This window comes from Tripterygium wilfordii, chromosome 16 (genome assembly GCF_013401445.1).
Source record: "Tripterygium wilfordii isolate XIE 37 chromosome 16, ASM1340144v1, whole genome shotgun sequence".
Lineage (NCBI taxonomy): Eukaryota > Viridiplantae > Streptophyta > Magnoliopsida > Celastrales > Celastraceae > Tripterygium > Tripterygium wilfordii.
Window position 1 is genome coordinate 5,118,524 of NC_052247.1, and position 21,277 is coordinate 5,139,800.

The window sequence follows — 21,277 nt, forward strand, 5'->3', positions numbered from 1 at the left end:
AAAGAAAACAAACCAGTTTTGCAAAGTTGAACCCCCTCCTCCTCCTCTTCTCCCTTTCTTTCCCAACCCCTTTCCAACCCTCTTTTCCTCCCGCCCATCTCTTCTCCTCCTCCCATGGGTTAGATCCTTCATTTCTCTGCTTAGATATGTTTAATTTTGTTATGTTTAATTTAATGTTTTTGTGTTTGAATAAGGATTTTACAGGGTTTCTCTTCTCCGGATTTCCATCTCCTCCATTTATCGCGGATCTTCAATCATCGGTGTTTTTGGTGTGCTTTGGCGATGAGATTTCCAGATCTGAGGAAGTTTGACCTCTTTTTTTGAAAGAAAAGCCAAGATCCTTATTGTAAATCCAAGTTGCAACCTGTGTGTTTTTTTCTCTTTAGTTTTTGTTACTTGGCGTAGACCAGTGAAGTCAGACTCATTTGACAGTTTTTCAACAGTGTCTGGTGTAATACGGTGTCGTCCAATAATGTTTGGCATTGTCCGTTTTCATGTTTTGTGTTTTCTTAATTTGTTCTTATTTTTTTAGTTCTCTAGGTTGTATTTGATCTTTATGGTGGCCCTGAGTGTCTGCGATGGGTAACTTAATACAATCATATGTATGACATTTAAAAAAAAGGATAATGTTAGAGACTCCACCCACTTCATATCCAACACTCCACATTAAATGGGGGTATTTTGGGAGTCTCAAACATTCTCCTTAAAATTTTGGTAACGAAGACATTTATGCTCTTTTTTTTTAATTTTTGTAGGATTATTGTAACAATACATTTATATATTTTTTCCAAAATTTTGTATACCCAATTCAATACTTGGGCACCAGATTTTCTAGAAAATTTTGACCTAGAAATCCCCTTTATGTATTTAAAAAATTGATAACACAATCGGATAATACAATTTTAGGTCATTGAAAGAGTTAAGCAGATCCAACTCCGTCATCAAATTTCCAAACGTTCTAATGTGAGAATCGAAAGTTGAAATTATTCAAATTTACATACATGGACAAATTTCTCATTGTTCAAACAATAAACTTGTTGATGTAGCATTAAAAAATCAATATAAAAAATTTACTCCAACAATTAAAACCTACTCGTATATGTATATTAAAACAACTTTTAACTTTCACCACTCAAATTGAACAATGGAAAAAAATTACATCATCTCGCAACACAACTGTCAAAACAAAAATGTTTGGTTACAACAACCCTCTCAAATACTGTTTCTTCTCGGAAACAACACAAAAAGGTGACATGGCATGACAAGGTGAGAACGAGAACTTTGACCTGCAACGTACAACAAACCTCAAAGACGAAGACTAAGACTAAGACTAAGACTTTAAGATTTTACTTTTGTGCAGCTCATAAACGGAACATGGCAGGACAAGGTGATCGGATGAGCACTTGACCTGCAAATTGCAGATTCCTTCTCTTTTTTTGACAACGACCCACTAACGGAAAACAAATTTCAAATGGGTCATAAGAACAACAAGAGAGGACGAAAGCCTAAAACTTCCGATGCATCCACCACCGCCATTCCACAAACTCTTGATGCCACCGCCACCGTCGACCCCGCCTCTAGCAACGACCGCCAGCCTCGAGGCAGGGGCATCCCTAAGAACCGTTCCGAGCTCTCGTCTGACAAGCCCGAGAAGCGTCCCTCTTCTCCCTCCCGATGCATCTCCTCCGCTGGCCCTGCCTTGGAGAATGGGAGAGTGGAATTATGTATGGGTTCTTGCAATGGTGTTTCTTTAGGGTTTTCTGGGGATGGGATGCCCGGGGGAGCCGTGGAGAGGGTGGTGCCAGCAATGGACGCCGTGGTGAAGGTGTTCTGCACGCACACGGAGCCTAATTTCTCGTTGCCTTGGCAGAGGAATAGGCAGTACAGCTCCAGCAGTAGTGGCTTTGTGATTGGTGGAAGGAGGGTCTTGACGAATGCTCACTCTGTAGAGCATTATACTCAAGTCAAGCTTAAAAAGCGCGGTTCAGATACTAAGTACCTTGCCACTGTGCTGGCTATTGGTACCGAGTGTGATATAGGTAGAAATCTATCCCTAAGGGATGAAACTCATATTGTTTGGAATTATTTGTATGCTATGATTGAGGATTTTACATGTTTTAATTTGATGGGGGTGCTTTTCATGTTGATCATTGTTTAGTTGAGGTTTATAGTTAAAGATATATTTACCGCATTATGGTGACTAGAGAACAGTCGAAACCTGAATTAGGTGATAGGAAATAGGAGTTTGAATCCAAAGAAGCAGAAAACACACCAATGGAGTAATGTTAGGGTTATTATTTGTGTGATACTAGTGAAGGGATGAATTGACGCCAACATTAAATCTGTTGTGTGAAAATATAACGTTGGAAGGGGTAAGGTAATAATATTTGTGGATATTGCAGTTGTGTGTGGTCCATTGTTCAAATTGCAGGAAGTAAATAAGGTTACTTGAGAACAATTTTGGATTTAGAAATAGAAAGTTTAATTGAATATGAGAATTCAGTTATGTGATGTTGCAGCCATGCTTACGGTTAATGATGATGAGTTTTGGGAAGGGATCTCACCTGTGGATTTTGGAGAATTTCCTGCACTTCAGGATGCCGTGACCGTGGTGGGTTACCCAATCGGGGGAGACACAGTTTCTGTGACAAGTGGTGTTGTATCACGGATAGAGATCTTATCTTATGTTCATGGGTCAACTGAGCTTCTCGGTCTGCAGGTTATTTGATGCATTTCTAGCGTTTCTTTTTGGTGTTTATTTGATCGTCACACCATTCTAAATCACTATTTCTTTGTTGCTCTCTCCAGATAGATGCTGCCATTAACTCAGGAAATTCTGGTGGGCCTGCCTTCAATCATAAAGGCAAATGTGTTGGTATTGCATTTCAGTCCCTTAAACATGAAGACGCGGAGAATATTGGGTATGTCATACCAACACCAGTCATCATGCACTTCATCACAGATTATGAGAAAAATGGCGCATATACAGGTAGTTTTACATCTTTGACATGTTTAGCTGTTATTAAAATTTTGAATCGGGCATTTTACATTATATCACTAATGTCAACAGTCTCAAGATGCATTCCTTGATTTTTTTGATCATAAATTATATGTTAGGATTCCCTATTCTTGGGATTAAGTGGCAGAAAATGGAAAATCCTGATCTGCGTACAGCAATGGGTATGAAGTCTCATCAGAAGGGTGTCCGTATTAGAAGAATCAATCCCACTGCCCTGGAATCTGAGGTTTTGAAGCCGTCGGATATTATTCTCAGCTTTGATGCTGTTGATATAGCCAATGATGGAACAGGTTTGTGTGTGTTTTCCGTTTGTGTTGTGCATTTATGAAGACATGCCTGGTTATTCACATTTCTTTATAATTGTGTGTTCTACTTTCTAATGGCAATTGAAAAACTGTCTGCATTATAAGAAGACAAAACCTTATTATGGTTCTGACTTCTGACATATGGTTGTATCCGTAAGCATTATGTCGTAAATAATGATAACAAACTGTTCTCCGTGAGTTCCTTCTATATTGAGCTTCTTAAAGACAAGCTTCATCTAGGTAACTCGGGATTTTCTTGGCTGTGGGTTTGGAAGTCAAAGGCTCCTCCTAAAGTTACCTTCTTCTGTTGGGGGGTTGGTTGTTTGGGGCAGAATTTTAACAATGGACAACTTGCAAAGAAGGGGTATTTCTCTGGTAAATAGGTGCTGCTTATGCAACGCTGCCATGGAATCTATAAATCACCTTCTTTTGCATTGCTCTTGGTCCACAAAGGTTTGGGCTAATGCTCTGTTGTTGCTAGGCATTCACTGGGTCACACACTCTTCTGTGGACAAAGAGTTGTTAGCCTTGAAATCTATGGGCAATGACAAGCATCAAAGAAGCTTCGTTCAACTGATCCCGATGTCCGTGATGTGGCTGATTTGGATTGAAAGAAATAATAGAATTTCAACAACATCGAAACTAGTTTAGATAGTTCCATAGATAGATGATTCGATTGCCTTAAATCTTGGAGTCTTTCTTTCTCAGGGAATATTTTTGATCTTATGAATATTTCCTCTCTTGGGTTGCACCTCCTTGGTGCCTTAATAATTTTTTTCCATTCAAAAAAAAAATGTCATTAATGACAGTAATCTTGAAAATAAAGTATCAATTTATGGTGCTCTAGATTGAAATATCTTTTAAACAACAATGACAGTAATCTTGATAATAAAGTATCAACTTTATGGTTTATGCTGCTCTAGACTGAAACATCTCTAACAACTTCGTTTGGAAGCGGCAAGTTTAGTGATTCACACTTCTAGTTTTATAATATTTTCCCTGACTTCCTCTGACATAACATTTTTCCCCATGTTTTTGATTACTTAGTACCTTTTCGCCACGGAGAACGCATAGGTTTCAGCTACCTTGTCTCTCAAAAATACACTGGGGATAATGCAGCAATTAAGGTTCTTCGTGAAAATGAGACTCTAAGCTTCAACATCAAACTTTCATCTCATAGAAAGCTCATTCCATCACACAACAAGGGGAGACCTCCTTCATATTATATCATTGCTGGATTTGTGTTTACATCTGTATCTGTTCCATATCTCCGTTCAGAGGTATGTTGTCTGCTTTGAAACTTGGACGCTTTTGTTTTTTGTGTGAAGAATTACTTAGTATATTTGTTTTCCCTGTTTGTTTCTCTTCGATAAGTAACTAAATCAAAATAAGAAGGCACTATCAAATTCTTGAAAACAATTAGATACTCAAACCCGGATCAAATTCTTGAGTGGCACTCAGTTACCGTGTTGCAAAAGTAAAAGAAAAAGTCTTAGAACAAAATGATTTCCTCATGAAAATCTGAATAAATTATGGTTGTCATATATTCAAACTTTCCTATATGAGTGATTGAGAGAGGAATGCCAAGAACTTGGGGAATCCTCTTCATTCTCGTATTCTCCTCCTTTTTCTTATTCTCTCTTTTGGAAAAAGAAAGAAAAATTAAAGAAAAAGAAGTGAAAAATTAAGATACCATCAATACATTCACCTTTTAACTTTGTTACTGTTGCTTCAACTATGTCTGCGTGAGTGGTCACATACATGTCATCTTCTATGTTTGCTACCCATCAAAAAATTCGTAAGCCTGCCTTTTCAAATAATTGAACTATATTTCCTCTTCTTACAAACCATTTTCATGACTATGACCGCATAGAACACAATTGCAGAAAAGAAGCGTAATGGGAAGAATATGAAGTTATGAACACATTGCATTTCCTCCCACATTAATAAGTCATCATCATGTGCGGGAAAAAGTAAAATTGTACCATCCTTTTTATTATTTATAACAGACAAGTTTCCCCTGTTGATTCGCTTATGTGTCCCCACCAATTTGTCAATAATGACTGACTTGAAAATTTAGTAGTCTCTCTTCTCTCTTCAAGACCAGAGATTGTTAAAAATGTGTTTGAAATCAAACAATCAATCAAGATATTCCTATCTGTTTATCATACAATAACTGATCTTCAAAATCATAAATTTGTGATCTAATTATCACTGAGGTTTACCAACCTCAGAATATCTCCTCTAAAACAACTGGGTTACATGCTGTCAATTGTGGAATTTAAACTTGTTGGTCGAAGCAAACTATAACATTGGAGAGTGTAATTAATTATGAACCCTTTTTGGTTGTTATCTTGGTGATTTTGGTGTCGCTACAAGTGTGCTTTGGTCGCTATTTTCTGAACGTGAATCTGGCTGCAAGAGCAGGGAATGAGGATTCCTTTGATATCAAAAGATGTAATGCATCAAGACAAACATTCGAGATATAGTATGTGGAAGAAAGTAATTGGGAAATAGAGAGGGAAAATGGAAATAAGGGGGAAGAGCAGAATCAGGGTTTGGGATTAGAGGATGTGACCGGAGGCCGGGGGGGGGGGGGGTGTTCAAATATATTCATCAAGATTCAACTGACACATGGAGGGTTCTTGGATTGGCATGGAAGTCATAAACAATCAAGGAGGAATGAAGAAATTATATTAAAAAAAACACCATATTTCACCCAAATTTATCACTCTCTTAATTGGTTCTCCATTGAGGCTGTTGCAATTGTTTCTCCTTTTTGCTCCTGTCTTTTCTACCCTTGGGTGTATGTTGTTTTCTGTTTGCATGTTTATTATGTTTTTGTTGTCTTGTTTCAATTTGGTGTTTAGATATTTTTATTAACATGTTTAATATTTGTTCATCTTGCATTTATATAATTTATGTCAACACTCTTATGACTTGAACATTTCCTGACGTTGAATTTGCAATTCACAATCTCATTGTGTTCCAAATTTCATATTATGCATCCAGTACGGGGAGGAGTACGTATATCAAACTCCTGTCAAGCTTTTGGACAAGCTTATGCATTCTATGCCACAATCTCCAGATGAGCAGCTTGTTGTGGTTTCTCAGGTTTGTTCTCTTTCTTGCACTCTCAATGTTGTAGCAGAGGCGTTCTGGTTCTGCATTTTCTAAAATTTCTTGACAAACTTGTTGAAGGTACTTGTGGCGGATATCAATATTGGGTATGAGGAAATTGTGAACACACAGGTAAGGAATGGCAGTTTGTTGTAATGATTAGCAATAGCTCGATGGCGTCTCCTTGCCATGCCAGTTAATCCTTCCATCTCTCTATCATGTGCAGGTTCTCGCGTTCAATGGTAAGCCGGTGAAAAATCTGAAGGGCTTGGCCACCATGGTGGAGAACTGTGATGATGAATTTCTGAAATTTGATCTAGATTATGACCAGGTACTCTCTTCCAGTCCGTCTGCTGTGCATGTATGTGTGTTATGCCTGTGCTTGTGCAGCAGTAACAATCATTTTTTTCCTTCTTTTTTCTCCTGCAGATAGTGGTTCTGCGGACAAAGACTGCCAAGGCAGCTACTGTAGATATTCTTACGACTCATTGCATACCATCTCCCATGTCGGATGATCTTAAACCATGAATTTTGTTTAGTATACATTGCAAAACTTGTTAGTCGTAAACCCGCGTATAATCCCTATTTGTTTATAGATATGGATCATACAATTGATTTAATACCTGAAAAGTGTTCCATATTGAACTACATAAGCTAGCAATCACAAAGAAAATGACTCCTATGACCCAATTGTTCTTGCTTGACAACATATTGAAGGGATATTGTTCCTGATTTCATTGAACATGCAAGGCAATAACAGGACCAATGCACCTGAGATTCTTATTATTTTGAACTGGCTTTTAGTGCTTTTCATATTCAACTTTTCAGATACTTATACAGAATGAAACAAAATCTTGAAGAAAGAACTGCAATTTATCCACAAAGTCACTCAATAAAGAAAGGGAACACAAAAAAAAACCATCATCCTCTTATTTTCATAAAATGTAATTTGTACAGCCATTAAGAAATGCCGTCTTCACATCCATATACCAAATCTCGTAAGAAAAATGAACATTTTACCATGGATGTTGCCATGTTTACATCAAGTATGGCAATACATATAGTTCTCAAGGAACATTAACCGGCATATCTCTGTTTTTACAAAAGAAAAACCTTGTTCAAGGTTCTTGTCATCGTGGAAGAACCATAAATCATAGTAGTTGTTTACACATCTGTGCGATTTTCCAAGATAGGGACTCTCTGAGATGCTAATCGCGACCCTTCGAGTACGAGGATCCTGCTCTCTTCCTCTTCTTTGGATTGCGACCACACCACTCCATAGAATCCGAAAACAATTATGATTGCTCCGATAATACTGCACCAACAACAATTTAAAAAATAAAATGCAATGCTGGAGTATATTATGCATTTGTTTCTGTAAAAACAGTCATAAAAATGCTACCCTATTTTGTTTAGGACTTTCTTCCCACAACAAGAGTATTCATGAATAATGGTTCTCATGACCTACATGATAAGAAAGAATGTCCCAATTGATAAAAGAGAGAATGTGGTTACCTTCCAACATGGAGCGTTTCACCGAGGAAGATCACGCCAAGAAATGCAGCAATAGCAATGCCAACAGGCTTGAACATGGCCACAAACACAGGACCTTTCTTCCGTATGCACCATGTTATCACATTAGATGTCACTGCAGTCCCAAATACAGCCTTGAAGAAGAAAAAATGGGTGATAACAAGGAGGGGAAATACTTCTAATTAGAGGTAAATTTTAAAAGAAATCGCCTTGAAATGTTTCGTTGAATGCTTACCGAGTAAATGACAGAAATATACTCAATATTATGCCTCAATTTCCAAGTATTTGGGTTTCTCTCAGCAATCAAGGAAACAATGGCACATTGAATAGTGCCAAAGAAGCAATAGAAGGTGAGTAGAGTCGTCTGTGATGGGTACTCTTTTACGACAACCGCCTTGGATTATGTCATGTAACATTGTTAGTTCCATCTCAAAAAGGCATGAATAAAACCAGACGTTCAATTTTTGTTTTTCTCTGGAGCTCATGGGGATTGCACTAATACCTGATACGTGGTCCATATTGACAGAGATAAGCCAGCAGCTGCAAACAAAAGGCCTCCTAATACCCAATTGTTCATCTTTGCCAATAAAATGGAGGGAAGTGGTTCCTGCTGTGATTGAACGTCTAAGGAAATTATAGGAGCGCCCTTGTAGAGGATCACGATCAATGCTCCTGAAATCGATACGATTGTGCTTATGATTTTGATCTGGCTTTTAGAGCTTCCCAAATCCAACTTCTCCATCCTAAAATGGCACAACAACAAAAAAAAAAAACAAAACAAAACAAATGCAGCCCAAATTAAATTATTTTTCAGAGACTTTTTTTGACATGTTTAGCGCATCTAATTCAGTTTAAGATATCTGAACAAAAAATGTGTATCAATTTTCCAAGCTACCAGCACATTAAACAACTTTTGCATTACTTGGGTCTAAAATTTGAATTTTCCATAAATCATAAACCACTTTCAGATTATGTTGAGGAATAGTAAGAGGGAGAATCTTATAAAAAATAGAAAGAGGAAGAACCTGAAGATGACTGCAAGCAAGAAAGTGAAAGCAGGGACTAATTGGGATATTGCAGATCCAAGGGCAGGGGAGCTGTAATTCACAGCAGTCATCACACAGTTCTGCATAATAGTGATCCTGCACAAACCCAAACCAGATAACCCCAAATTCTCCATCAATAAAGCAAAACCCACTTTCCAAAATTGAAAACCACTGAAACCCTTGACATAAATTATTCACCCAAAGAGACTGAGGAGGAAGAATTTGAATAGTATGGAGTAAGTGAGTGGGGGTATCGCTTTTCTGCACAAGACAACAAAATTCAACATCAATTTTAAAACCACGATAGATATAAAATAGGAAAAGATAGAAGACGGGGAAGGGAGAAGACGGAGGAGAAGAAGAAGAACCTGTTGAAGACGAAAGAAGAAGGAAGGAGGAGAAGAGTGGCAAGAGCATTGGAATAAACAACAAAAACATAATGACTCATGCCTTTAGCCATGGCTGCTTTACTTAGTGTAGTCAAACCCACATCCAGGCCTTCCAAAATGACCATTGATGCAAACGGAAGCGCTGCCATCAACCATGACTTAAAACCCATCTCACTCTCTCTCTCGCTCGCTCTCCCACTTTCTCCTGGATGTGTGGATGAATAAAGCGATATTTTTTTTTGATAATTTTGTGGGTTTGTACGGTAGAGCCGCGGACAATAATGCAGGTGATAGCAGTCACGTGCATCTAGCATCCACCTGCAACACGCGTTTGTTATAAGGGCAAATGCAATGGTGAAGTGGTATTGGGCCAACAAAGATGTTGTCTTTTGCTGATGTGGCTGTATTGTAAAATGTGTTTTGCTTATGTGGCTGTATTGGGATAAATGTTTTGCTGATGTGGATGTATTGATATTTAATGTTTTGGTGTAGTTTTGTTGTGGATAATATGGAGGAATGAAATGTTGTTGGGTTGGGTGGAAAGAGAAAGTGTGTGGGAAGAAAAAGTGTATAGAAATTTGTGTTTTGCTGATGTGGCTGTATTAGAATACGTGTTTGACTTGACTTTTTGTGTAATAGAGGTAGGACCGGGCCAACAAAAATGTTGGCCCAGTAAATTGTTTCTTATTGCATTTGCCCTAAGAAATTAAAAACCAATGATTGTTATTCAATGGGTGAAGTAACACATAAACCTCTCTAATTTGTAAACGGTAACACTACGGGCTAGTTTGGTAGAGCATTTGTACAGTAACAGATATTCTAGTAGAAATAGTGGTAGCAGAAATGGTGGTAGATTTTAGTGATAGATATGCTGCTTGAATGCTGGGTAAGTGTTTGGTTGAACTTTTACTGTTAACATTTGTGTTGGGTAGAATATTGGATAAATTACATGTAGAGGTATTATACATTTTAATTGTATACCTGTATCCAAACATACAAATTTTATAAAATCAATAAATGTATTTAAATTAATTGAAGAAAATAATAAATAATTAATAAATTACCAAGTTAATTAAATTTAATTAATACATTATTTGGTAAGGGTATACATTATTTGATAAGTTAATTAAATTTTATTAGGTCATCTAAGGGTATATTTGGTAAATCAATAATATACTGGGGGTAAGATTGGAAAAAGCTGGGTAAACAATGTGAAATTGTTCATTGATGGAGCATTTCACAAAGTAGTATAAATGTTGCACGAAATTGCCTCAAAATATGTGTCACAAATTGTTGTTTGGTTGACATGGAGCATTTATACTAGCAAGTAGTATAAATGCTCCAAAAAAAACTGATCCAAAATGGCCCTACATATCTCAGTAAATATTATCACAAAAGCTTCTCAGTCTATATGACATTGATACATCACTATATGATATGTAAAGTTGGATGATTTATTATTTTTCTGGGATAAAAATACCCTTATTTCATAGTACAATTTCTTTTTCTTGGCATGTGATGACATCACTGATGTTTTTTATTCTTAAACGAAAATTCAAAACTATTTATCTCTCAAAATACATGTTAGATTTCAAAAAAAAATTATATATTCGGAATCAACATGTAATCCTCTTAAAAACAAGATTCATTGTCGATATGTTTTATCAAACCATTCTTAGTTACTTTGCTTTTGGCAATAATGTAATAAAAATCTGGAATATTGAAAAACAATGTAATAATAATTTGAAAAACTCAAAAAAATGTAATAATAATGTGTAACACTAAGAAAATGATATTAAAAACATGTAATTAAGCTTTAAAGGTGAAATTTAGACTAAGTCCATATTCCAAAAAAGCATAAATCTTTTTTTTCAATATTCTTCATGAAATTACATATTACATTTTTTTAAAAAAATAATGTTAATTACATGTATATGATGAGAAATCCCATTATTTATTTTAAAAACATGAAAAACAATGTAATTGCATACAAAAACAATAGAATCAATAGATTTATTGTCTAGAATTTCAAAAACATTGGATTGAAATTAAATACAAAACAAATAGAATTATTGTTTATATAATTACATTATTTTTTTTAAAACAATGTAATAATGATGGGAAACACTTAAAAACAATGTAAATAAGAATCTATAATACTAAAAAATAATGTAATAACAATATATGGTACTCAAAAAACAATGTAATAATAAGCTATACTACTTTAAAACAATGAAATATAACACTCTGTATAAGAGAAAAAAAATCCTTCCACATGTATACTAATACAGCATATAAACACTTTTACATCAAAAACTAAACCCTAAACATCCACCAAATTAGAAAGAACATCTATAGCATAATTTAGTCTTAATAAAGCATATATCAGCATAAAAATTGACCATTAAATGCTAACCTCTTCATCAACTAGATCAGATTTATACAAAGCAAGGGTTAATGGAGCCCACCAACAAGTTTATATATATTCAAATCATATATTAGCATAAAAAATGGCTACAACTTAGGTTGTTCCATGGAAAAAAACACGAGTAAAACACGCAAAGCAAGAAGTATTCGCTTCGTTATCATCGTCGATACCCATTGTTCATCTGACTTCAGATTTTGGTGAGTCTCAACCGGATCTCTGGTATCTTTTAGAAGCTATTGATGACGAGCCTGGTTTACTTCTACTGACGACGAAAGAAGAAGCTATGGGACTCCAGGTCCTGTCGAAAATGGAGTATTTGTTGGTGATTGTTGTCGCATTATGGAGATGGTCGACAGAGGGTTTAAAGTGGGAGGGATGGGAATGGAGGTGCAAAAGCATTGCTATTAGGGCTTTGATTTATGTGAGAGTGAGGGTAATATTGTCCTTACATTATATAATATAAAGAGGCGTTATTTTTATTTTAATTGATGCTATGTTGGCATTGCTTACATAAGCTTGCCACATAGACTGGGCAATTGCTGGGATCTAAAGTTGCTGGGATATTTAGAGTTTTCGATTTGTAAAACGGGTCATTTGAGTCCCTTTACTTTTTTTCGGATGATTGAAGACCCTCAATTTGCAAGAATGGATTAAATTGGCCCCTCAAGGAACTTCTATTATAACGATGCTTATGTGACAATTATCTATTTGAGCTGAATTTTTCTGATAAATTCTAATATGCTGACTAGGCGAGCACATGTTATTGACCAATAAAATAATAACACGTGTCCAATTTGTTGTTTTGACTATGAAAGTAGATATGTAACAATTTCTTTAAAATGATTTTAAACTTCATTTTTTAGGGTCAAAGAACCCTATACTTTAATTAATGGGTTTTTTGAGCCCTTGTACTTTCAACAAATGGATCAAATTAGACTATTGACTAACACCAAATTTGCATCCATAAATATCCATCCATAAAAAATGAGTCAAATAGATTCAGTACATAAACATAATTCCAATAGATCCATTACACAAGCCATCCTCAAATACTATCCAACATTTCCAACATAAACATAAGCATAAATGAAAACAGAGATGGATACAACAATAACATGTCAGCAACATCAACTTTGCCCACCAAATGGCCCTCCATCAGCTCTATTCTTCTTGTTCTTCATACTCTCACTTCCACGATCAATTACCCTTGACATGGAAAATACAAATAACATATCATTTAACATTAATTGAAAATACACAAACACATACCTTTTGCTTGTCACTTATCAGAGTCCAACATTCACCTTCAATAGTCCCTAAATCATGCTTCAACAAATTCAAAAACCAAGTCCATGCTTTAGTGTTCTCAACCAAAACCCAGCCCAAGCTAATGGGAACATTTAGTTAAACCCATCTTGGCCCATTGCTGTCAATAATTCCCCTTTAACTAATCCCTTTAAAAAACATCCATCAATTCCTAATGTTGGTCTGCAGCCTTTCCTAAATCCCTCCTTACAAGCCTTAAAACAACAGTAGGATACTTTGAATGGAACATGTCCATTCTCCTCTTGCCTATCAGTAAGCAATGAGACAATACTTCCAAGGTTATTATTAAAATGTGTATTACTCCTATAAGTAATTTACACAACAATATTGAGAGCATAAATGCTACTTGCAAAAGTACAACCAAACACTTACCAATATTTCAGGAATCATATATGCTAACATTTATTACCACTATTTATTATTTACATTATATAAAATTGTCTATCAAACGAACCGTAAATAAAAAATTACATTTCAAATCATTTTTGATATTTGTTGCAACGAAATTCGAGTGTTGCAAAAAAATGAGATCAGACGATGTGTGCAGGAACAAACCTCTTGGAACAAAGTCCCAAAAAGGGATGCAAACGCGAGAAAGAAATTGGTCTTCAAGGGGCGCAAACACAAGAAGAAGAAACTGTAAAAAAGGCGATTGAATTGAAATGCTATGAAACGGAAATTACATGTTCTTTTTGAGTCTTTGATTGATCGGGCTCTGTAAAATCTAAAATCTAGGCTTATATAAATGTTCAAGAAAACTGTTAACACGGATATTTACAATTGGATCCGTTGAATTGTTGCCAAGTGTCACATGTTCTTTTAACTGCTCAGTAGTGTTGATTAACTTATTCTTCCTTGGTTGACACGTGTCCCCCACATCCTGGTGTTGTCACGTCTCTTCTAGGTTATATAACGCCCACGTTGTCCGCTTTCTCCACACATTGAGGTATTTGGATAACTACCATGTTTGATCGATTTACTTCTTCAAGCTTCCAGCTCGTCCAATTACTGTCTTATCTTGGTCGCTCACTCAGTCTCCACTCACTCAGTCAACTAAATGACCTCATTATACCACGTAGCATATAGACATTTTTTATATCTAACAATATTGTTGTTTGAGGTCTTGACATATCGCATAGTCTTGACTTGTTGCAAACACGTTAATAATGATGCACAGAAGCAAAACTATAGAAAATCCGCTCTTGGGAATGATGTTTAGAGACCTTAAATTAAATGACGCTCATTTATGCACCCTCATTTTTACTTGTTGCACACCTTGTCAGAGACATGATGTGTACAAGTAATTAATGTGTACACATCATGTCTCTAACACTGCCTTTTGCATTAACATGATAATGTCTTTTTGAAATTGTCTTTTTTGTCCTTTTGTTATTATTTTTGTCCTTTTATTTTTATAATAATTTCAATAAAATAATGATAACTTGATGTGAAGAGAGAGAGATTCATATTGTGTAATTTCTCAAACAAAAAGGACAAGTTACGAAATTCAATTGTCTGGTTTTTCTATCAAGTTTAGATATTCAATGTAATCCCTCACCACTCTTACAAATTATGTAAATTATAACACAATGGTTTCAGAAGGAAATATAGAACAAGTACACTAAATGTATGATGTAAGTTGTTCTGTATACGGTGTAACCCATGCAGCTGTGCAATTGTACCTGTACCTAAACCATTGAATCATAATGGGAGGCATCGGGTAATCCTCTATCAAGGTAACCTGGATAAAGTGATTATTATTAACGAACCCGATAGTGATAGTAACATGTTCATGTGACGGTGGTGGCACTGATCGTAGTGGTAAAAATGTCAAGCATTGTTCAGAACTAAGAAGATGTAATATGACATTATAACTTGAAGCAATCAAGTGACCCATGTTATGCATCATCATCCAATTCTGAATTGGTGCTGCTCTATATGATTCCCAAAAGTTCAGTGAGTTGTCAATGGAACATGCTCGATCATAACCACCAAATAGATCAACATACTCTGTCCAGAATGTTCTCAACTCGTCAATCAAGTTTTGATGGACGTGCATCCATGCATCCTCGCCAAAACCAAGCAACCCAACAATAGCCCGGAAGTCATAATTTCCATTAGCTCTTACATCTTTTACAAACATAATGTAAGGATGCAATGTAGGTGAGAACTGACAAAGATATCCATGCTCATGGTTAACTGAATTCGATCTTGAAATCCTTTGTGTAGGGAGTGGTGAAGTATTATAGAGAGATGAACAACTGTGTCTACCTGGTTCATGAGAATGAAGAAAATCATGTTGCATAAACTCAGATGCTTTACCACGGGTAGATATGTCTTTTTTCTTCTTCGAGGAGGAGCGTACTGATGAACAATTGTGTCTACTTGGTTCCTCGGAATGGTTCAAATCATGCTGAACAAACTTGAATGCAGACGGATTGCCATTATTATATCTATCTACTTTCTTTTTTGAGGAGGGGTGTCCACAAATATCAGTTTTAACAACAGGTTGAAGAAGTGCAGTTATTGATGGATTAATTAGCTCCCTTAACTTCCTTAGTAGACTGACTTTACCAGGCCTTGATTGATGCTTAAATTGTTTTGTGAACATTTGTAGCTCGACACTACAATTGAGATCATCATCTTCAGGAGAAACACACGGCAATAAGTCAAGTTTCTTCCAAAATTTATCAATGCAAGCAAGTGGTGTAGGACGACCTTCATTTGTATCTATTGCAAGCTCGTGCGCACATGGCAGTTCATTACTCGTACAAAGTTTACATATGCAAGAGTAGACGTCTTCTCCGACAACTTTAGCCCGCTCAAATTCCAACCAAATCAAATTCAGTACGTCAATTGAAATAAAACCCTGTAATTCTCAGAATTGCTCTGTTTTGAATCGATGTTAGACAATATTTTTGTTTTTTTCCAAACTAGCTTTTATTGATATGAACTGACCTTGGAGGAGCTGATGAATAGATGACACTGTTGACTCCACGTCCGACTGTGAAGTGCCCAAGTGTCGTTTCAACTTAGAATGCTGATTCTCAGCTCTGTTAGTTGTCACATTTCCGAATGCATATACGTATCTCTCTAGGCGGATATGAACATCTCCTTATATGGCGTCAACCATACATTTTTAATAAATTCACGACCTTGGAGTAGCTTTGTAAATTTACCGCAAGAGCAGATAAATTGTACAGATACGCATTTTTTGATTTTTAATTCTAGTAATGTGTGCAACATGGAGTAGAATGCATCCTAGGATTGCTTGTCTTGAAATGATTTTTTTACAGTTGGCTATAACAGCTCTGTTGATGTGCCATGTACAGAGCAGTTTCATCGCCTCGGGAAACACTTGGGCACACGACCTCATCAACACCAATCTCTATCAGTGCCCAAATATAATTGTCCTCTTTTTCTGATTGCAAGAATACAAATGCAATGCAAAATGTCATATTCATTGAAGTCACACCAACAATCTCAAATAGAGGCATCCTGAACCTGTTAGTTTTGTAGGTAACATCCATCAGTAATACATGCGGGAATGCACACAATAGTTCCAACGAGCCTAGATGCGTAAAGAATAATTCTTCAAGCTCATCAGTCCGAGCATTACTTTGATTAAAGAAAACGTACCCGTACTGGTGTAAGAATGACATGAGTTGTGACATTTGGGATTTACTAGCTTTCTCTGCAGTCTAAAACTTCTGACGTGCATTGTATATAGTGTTAATTGTAGGCATATTGTTCGAATCTCTATTCTTCAACGTATACAAGATGTTTCGTGGCTTAACCAAATTCTTAGATAAATCCACCAATATATCATTTTCAGTAGCAGAAAGCCTACCCACGTATGTATGACCCTCCATATATAATGTCATGGAATGGTTATGCATTCCATATACTACACTTACCATCCAATCATCATTTGTATTCAATTTCAACCCTTTCACTATGAATGGACATTCTATTTTTTTTGTGCCAGTTAACCTTGTGGAGGTTTTCTTACTTTTGTAGGTGCCACCACGTTCACATTGTAACAATAATTTGTGTCTCCTCCCGAATCCACCAATCTCTGACATTTTCGTAACAATAACAAATCTCAAATTGCGTTCAATATTTTGAACCCACTCAATTAGCGATTGACGTGAATTGAATACATGAAAATATAATAATTTATGTATGAATTAACAAAATATAACATATATGAATTTAGTTATGGAGCATACCATATCGGTGGAAAATTCATTCGTAACATCAACTTCAATATTTTCTTTGCTCGCATCCAGAAGTTCCTCTTCTTGTTTTATTTGATCTAACATAATATCTGAATCACTTGACAATCTTAGATCTTTACCCCAAAGTTTCCGATGATCCATATTAATGCGAAATCTGCATTAGCAAGTAGATAAAATGAGTGTCTAATCTTTTCTACTAAACATCATACAGAGGCCCATTTTAAATTAAACCAAAAAAAAGATATACCAAGCTCAACTATCTCCAAACTCAGGAAGGACCTCTAGTGATAATGAAATTAGTATTGATGTTGCATGTTGAAGTGGAAGTTTTGGCTGAAAAAGTAGACATTGCTTTTATTGTAGAATAATGAAAATATTTTTATCGAAGAGATATTAGGGGCTTTATGGGAATAAAAATATTAATTTAAAAATTATAATAAAAAAATAGGAGTATGGTCAAAAGAATCTCTGAAAATTAAAAGAAATATCTGAAAAGTAAAAAGAATCTCTGAAAAGTAAAAAGAATCTTTGAAAAAGCAAGCAAAATATACCTGACAAAATTTTTGTCATCATTAAAAGTTAAAATATATGATGTAAGTGAGAATAAAAAGGACTGTCAAGTCTTATACTCCTCATTACAATCTCTGCTAGGGAAGAAGGTGGATGATAAGGTAGAAACATATCAAAGTATTAATTTTAAGGACAATGCTAGAGGCCCCTAAAATTTGACCTCCAAAAGTCCACCAAATCTATGTGACATTAAAATAACCATTGATTAAAAACACACATGTAGGACCCACTTTACATCCAACACTCCACATTAAATGGGGATCTTTTGGGGATCACTTTTTGGGGGTCTCAAGCATTATCCTAATTTTAAAACTATAATAAAAAATAGGAGTATGATCAAAAAAATCTTTGAAAAGTAAAAAGAATCTCTGAAAAAACAAACAAAATATACCTGACAAAATTTTTATCATTATTAAAAATTAAAATATCTTATGTAAGTGAGAACAAAAAGGACTGTCAAATCATATACTCCTCATTACAATCTTTGCTAGGGAAGAAGGTGGCTGATAAAGTTTACATCAACTGTCCTTTTTTTTATTATGCCACTTTTAAAAGAGTGTAATAATTAGAAAAAATAGGTGACAATATCAACTCCTAGATTTTAAAACACATGATGAGAGAATCAATTCAACACACACCAACAATCTTTTTCACTTCAAAAGAAATTAAGAAACCCAAGCCTTGCGTCAACAAGGAACATATAACCTTCAATCTAAACCACCAAAAAAGACACCAAGAACGAAAACCCATATCAAAAATACCCAACAACAAGCACCAAGACAGGACATTCCAGATTAGTTGAGGAAAATCCCCAATTTGGTGCTGCTAGAGTCAGGTAAGCAACCTAATCTTTCCTTCTCTGTGGGTTCTATTGTCATTTTTTGCTGATATAAGCGATGATGGGTTTTTTGAAGTATTGATTATTTTTCGCTAACTTGTTATTTTTGATACTCTGTATTTTCACTGGTTGTATCTATCTTGTTATTTTTAATCTGGACAACATCATTTAGATGAAAAACGATATACAGAGAATAAGGAATAATTGGTTCACTTGGTTATATCATTCACTGTAACGATGGCCTCTTTAAGTAGTCTATACAAAGCTATCAAGTCCTTATGTTTAGGACTTTAGTATATCTTATACAAGGAAAGAAATAATTACATTGACTAATTACAGGGATTCTAATCACAACTAATTTACCTCAATCAATCACCACTAATTGTAATAATAAAATCACACTCAAAATCCAACACCCCTCCTCAGGTTGGTGCATAGATGTCACTCATGCCCAACTTGTTGAGACAACTATTGAACGCTTGTTTAGATACCGCCTTGGTGAGAATATCCGCAAGTTGGTCTTGAGATCGAACATGACATACTTCAATGATCTTCGCCTCTAGCTTTTCTTTGATAAAGTGCCTATCAATCTCAACATGTTTAGTTCAATCATGTTGAACTGGATTATGAGCAATAGCACAGAAAGCCTTGTTATCACAATATAACTTCATAGGTCTATTATGTTCAATACGTAAATCTTGCATTAGATTTCGAATCCATAACAGTTCACATACTCCCTTAGCCATTCCTCTGTATTCGGCTTCAGCACTAGACCGAGCTACCACTTCCTGTGTTTTACTTCGTCAAGTAACCAGGTTTCCACCTACGAATGTGAAATAGCCAGATGTAGATCGTCTATCATCAATTGACCCGACCCAATCAACATCAGTAAAGCCTTCAATATTCAAATCAGCTCCTTTTGTAAACATAATTCCCTTACCAGGAGATGATTTCAAGTAACGCAAAATACAGATTACGTCATTCATATGTTCTTCGCTAGGAGAGTACATAAATTGACTAACAACACTTAGCACATAGGCTAAGTCTGGCCTAGTATGTGCCAAATACATTAATCTCCCAACTAATCTTTGATAGCGCGCTTTGTTTGCAGGTATTTGCTTCGGATCCATCCCTAGCTTCAAATTTTCTTCCATAGGGGTACTAACTGGGCTGCAAGCTGAAATGCTAGTTTCATTCAACAAATCTAGTGCATATTTTCGTTGGGATAGGAAAATACCTTTTTTTGATCTCGACACTTCAATTTCCAAGAAATACTTTAGTGAGCCAAGGTCATTCATTTCAAATTCACGTGCCAAATGATCCTGCAACGCCTTCCTTTCTTTTGTATCATTTCCAGTTACTATTATATCTATTATGCTTTAAGAACAAAGAATGATCCGAGTTGCTCTGTTTGTACCCGAATGCCTTCATAGAACTAGTGAATCTTCCAAACTATGCTCGAGGAGACTGCTTCAAACCATACAATGACTTCTTCAATCTACAAACCCGTTTGTCACCCTCAATTTTCATGCTGCACCCCGGGGGTAAATCCATATACACTTCTTCTTGTAATTCTCCATGCAAAAATGCATTCTTCACATCAAACTGATGCAATGGCCAATCAAGATTGGCAGCTAATGATAGTAGGACCCGGACAGTATTAATTTTGGCTATTGGCGCGAATGTCTCCATATAATCCACTCCGTAAGTTTGCGTATACCCTTTAGCAACTAGTCTAGCTTTGAATCATTCAATGGTCCCGTCCGATTTATATTTAATAGTGAAGACCCATCTACATCCCACTAGTTTCTTCCCTTTAGGTAAACCTATGATTTCCCAAGTTGAATTCTTTTGCAGAGATTTCATCTCTTCATTCATTGCTGCCTTCCATCTGGGGTCTCCTAAAGCTTCCTGCACACTATTAGGAATAGATGTAGCAGATAATTGATTCATAAAAGATTCATGTTCCTTTGACAGATTATGGTAAGACACTAAATGACTCATGGGATATTTGGTTTTGGAGTTAAGCGAGGGTTCATAGGTTGATGCAGGTATACCTCGGGTGACTCGGTTGGGTAGCACTCTTTTGTGAATTTACCTGGGACTCAGGTTGAGCCAATTGTCCTGCCTGAAGTTCAGGTTGTGGCAATTTTTCTACTGATTGGTCTTCTTGTTGATGCAGTTGATCATTCTCATCTGGGGTACATGTGTGGACGTTCTGATTGTCCACTTGTTCTTGGCTAGCTTCATTTGGTTCACATTGACTTTCTAGGTCATGATCAGTCACTCTTCTCTGGTTATCTCCATCATTAATATATGCCAATTCTCTCGAGGAATCAGTTCCAGATCTAGCTTCATTCTCCAGTTCATTTTGGTTCCCCTCTTAAAGTGGAGATTTGGGTGCAGTATAATACATGGTATTTTCATGAAAGGTTACATCAAGAGTAGTGTATAGCCGTTGA

General features: G+C 35.9%; 3 protein-coding genes across 3 annotated transcripts; 1 reads left to right on the plus strand and 2 right to left on the minus strand.

Annotated features, from left to right (window-relative positions):
- Positions 1 to 1,328: 1,328 nt before the first annotated feature.
- Positions 1,329 to 7,173, plus strand: LOC119981128 (protease Do-like 9). Its single transcript, XM_038824151.1, has 9 exons — positions 1,329 to 2,039; positions 2,520 to 2,719; positions 2,809 to 2,989; positions 3,118 to 3,309; positions 4,372 to 4,604; positions 6,337 to 6,438; positions 6,526 to 6,576; positions 6,671 to 6,775; positions 6,874 to 7,173. Exons 1-9 carry the CDS (start codon positions 1,472 to 1,474, stop codon positions 6,970 to 6,972), a joined length of 1,731 nt encoding a protein of 576 aa, XP_038680079.1. The 5' UTR covers positions 1,329 to 1,471; the 3' UTR covers positions 6,973 to 7,173.
- A 180-nt stretch (positions 7,174 to 7,353) lies between these two features.
- On the minus strand, positions 7,354 to 9,665 carry LOC119981129 (WAT1-related protein At3g28050-like). Its single transcript, XM_038824153.1, has 7 exons — positions 9,392 to 9,665; positions 9,222 to 9,284; positions 9,003 to 9,119; positions 8,480 to 8,720; positions 8,213 to 8,371; positions 7,960 to 8,111; positions 7,354 to 7,759 (listed from the first exon to the last, which is right to left on the minus strand). Exons 1-7 carry the CDS (start codon positions 9,580 to 9,582, stop codon positions 7,609 to 7,611), a joined length of 1,074 nt encoding a protein of 357 aa, XP_038680081.1. The 5' UTR covers positions 9,583 to 9,665; the 3' UTR covers positions 7,354 to 7,608.
- Positions 9,666 to 12,967: 3,302 nt separating this feature from the next.
- Positions 12,968 to 16,840, minus strand: LOC119980706. Its single transcript, XM_038823503.1, has 6 exons — positions 16,461 to 16,840; positions 16,125 to 16,219; positions 14,849 to 15,977; positions 13,722 to 13,772; positions 13,251 to 13,469; positions 12,968 to 13,046 (listed from the first exon to the last, which is right to left on the minus strand). The coding sequence occupies exons 1-6, from the start codon at positions 16,838 to 16,840 to the stop codon at positions 12,968 to 12,970; spliced, it is 1,953 nt and encodes a 650-aa protein (XP_038679431.1).
- Between the last annotated feature and the right edge of the window lie 4,437 nt (positions 16,841 to 21,277).

Bases quoted from the DNA above. Each gene is read 5' to 3' on its own strand.
- LOC119981128 (XM_038824151.1), top strand. From the start codon at position 1,472: ATGGGTCATAAGAACAACAAGAGAGGACGAAAGCCTAAAACTTCCGAT. The intron at 2,990-3,117 runs GTAGTTTTACAT...ATTATATGTTAG, and splicing joins GAAAAATGGCGCATATACAG to GATTCCCTATTCTTGGGATT. The intron at 6,439-6,525 runs GTTTGTTCTCTT...AACTTGTTGAAG, and splicing joins AGCTTGTTGTGGTTTCTCAG to GTACTTGTGGCGGATATCAA.
- LOC119981129 (XM_038824153.1), bottom strand. From the start codon at position 9,582: ATGGGTTTTAAGTCATGGTTGATGGCAGCGCTTCCGTTTGCATCAATG. The intron at 9,285-9,391 runs GTTCTTCTTCTT...TGTCTTGTGCAG, and splicing joins TCTTCTTTCGTCTTCAACAG to AAAAGCGATACCCCCACTCA. The intron at 8,112-8,212 runs GTAAGCATTCAA...TTCTTCTTCAAG, and splicing joins ATATTTCTGTCATTTACTCG to GCTGTATTTGGGACTGCAGT.
- LOC119980706 (XM_038823503.1), bottom strand. From the start codon at position 16,840: ATGTCACAACTCATGTCATTCTTACACCAGTACGGGTACGTTTTCTTT. The intron at 16,220-16,460 runs GTAAAAAAATCA...GACAACTAACAG, and splicing joins CAGAGCTGTTATAGCCAACT to AGCTGAGAATCAGCATTCTA. The intron at 13,470-13,721 runs GTTTGTTCCTGC...AATTACTTATAG, and splicing joins TTGGGACTTTGTTCCAAGAG to GAGTAATACACATTTTAATA.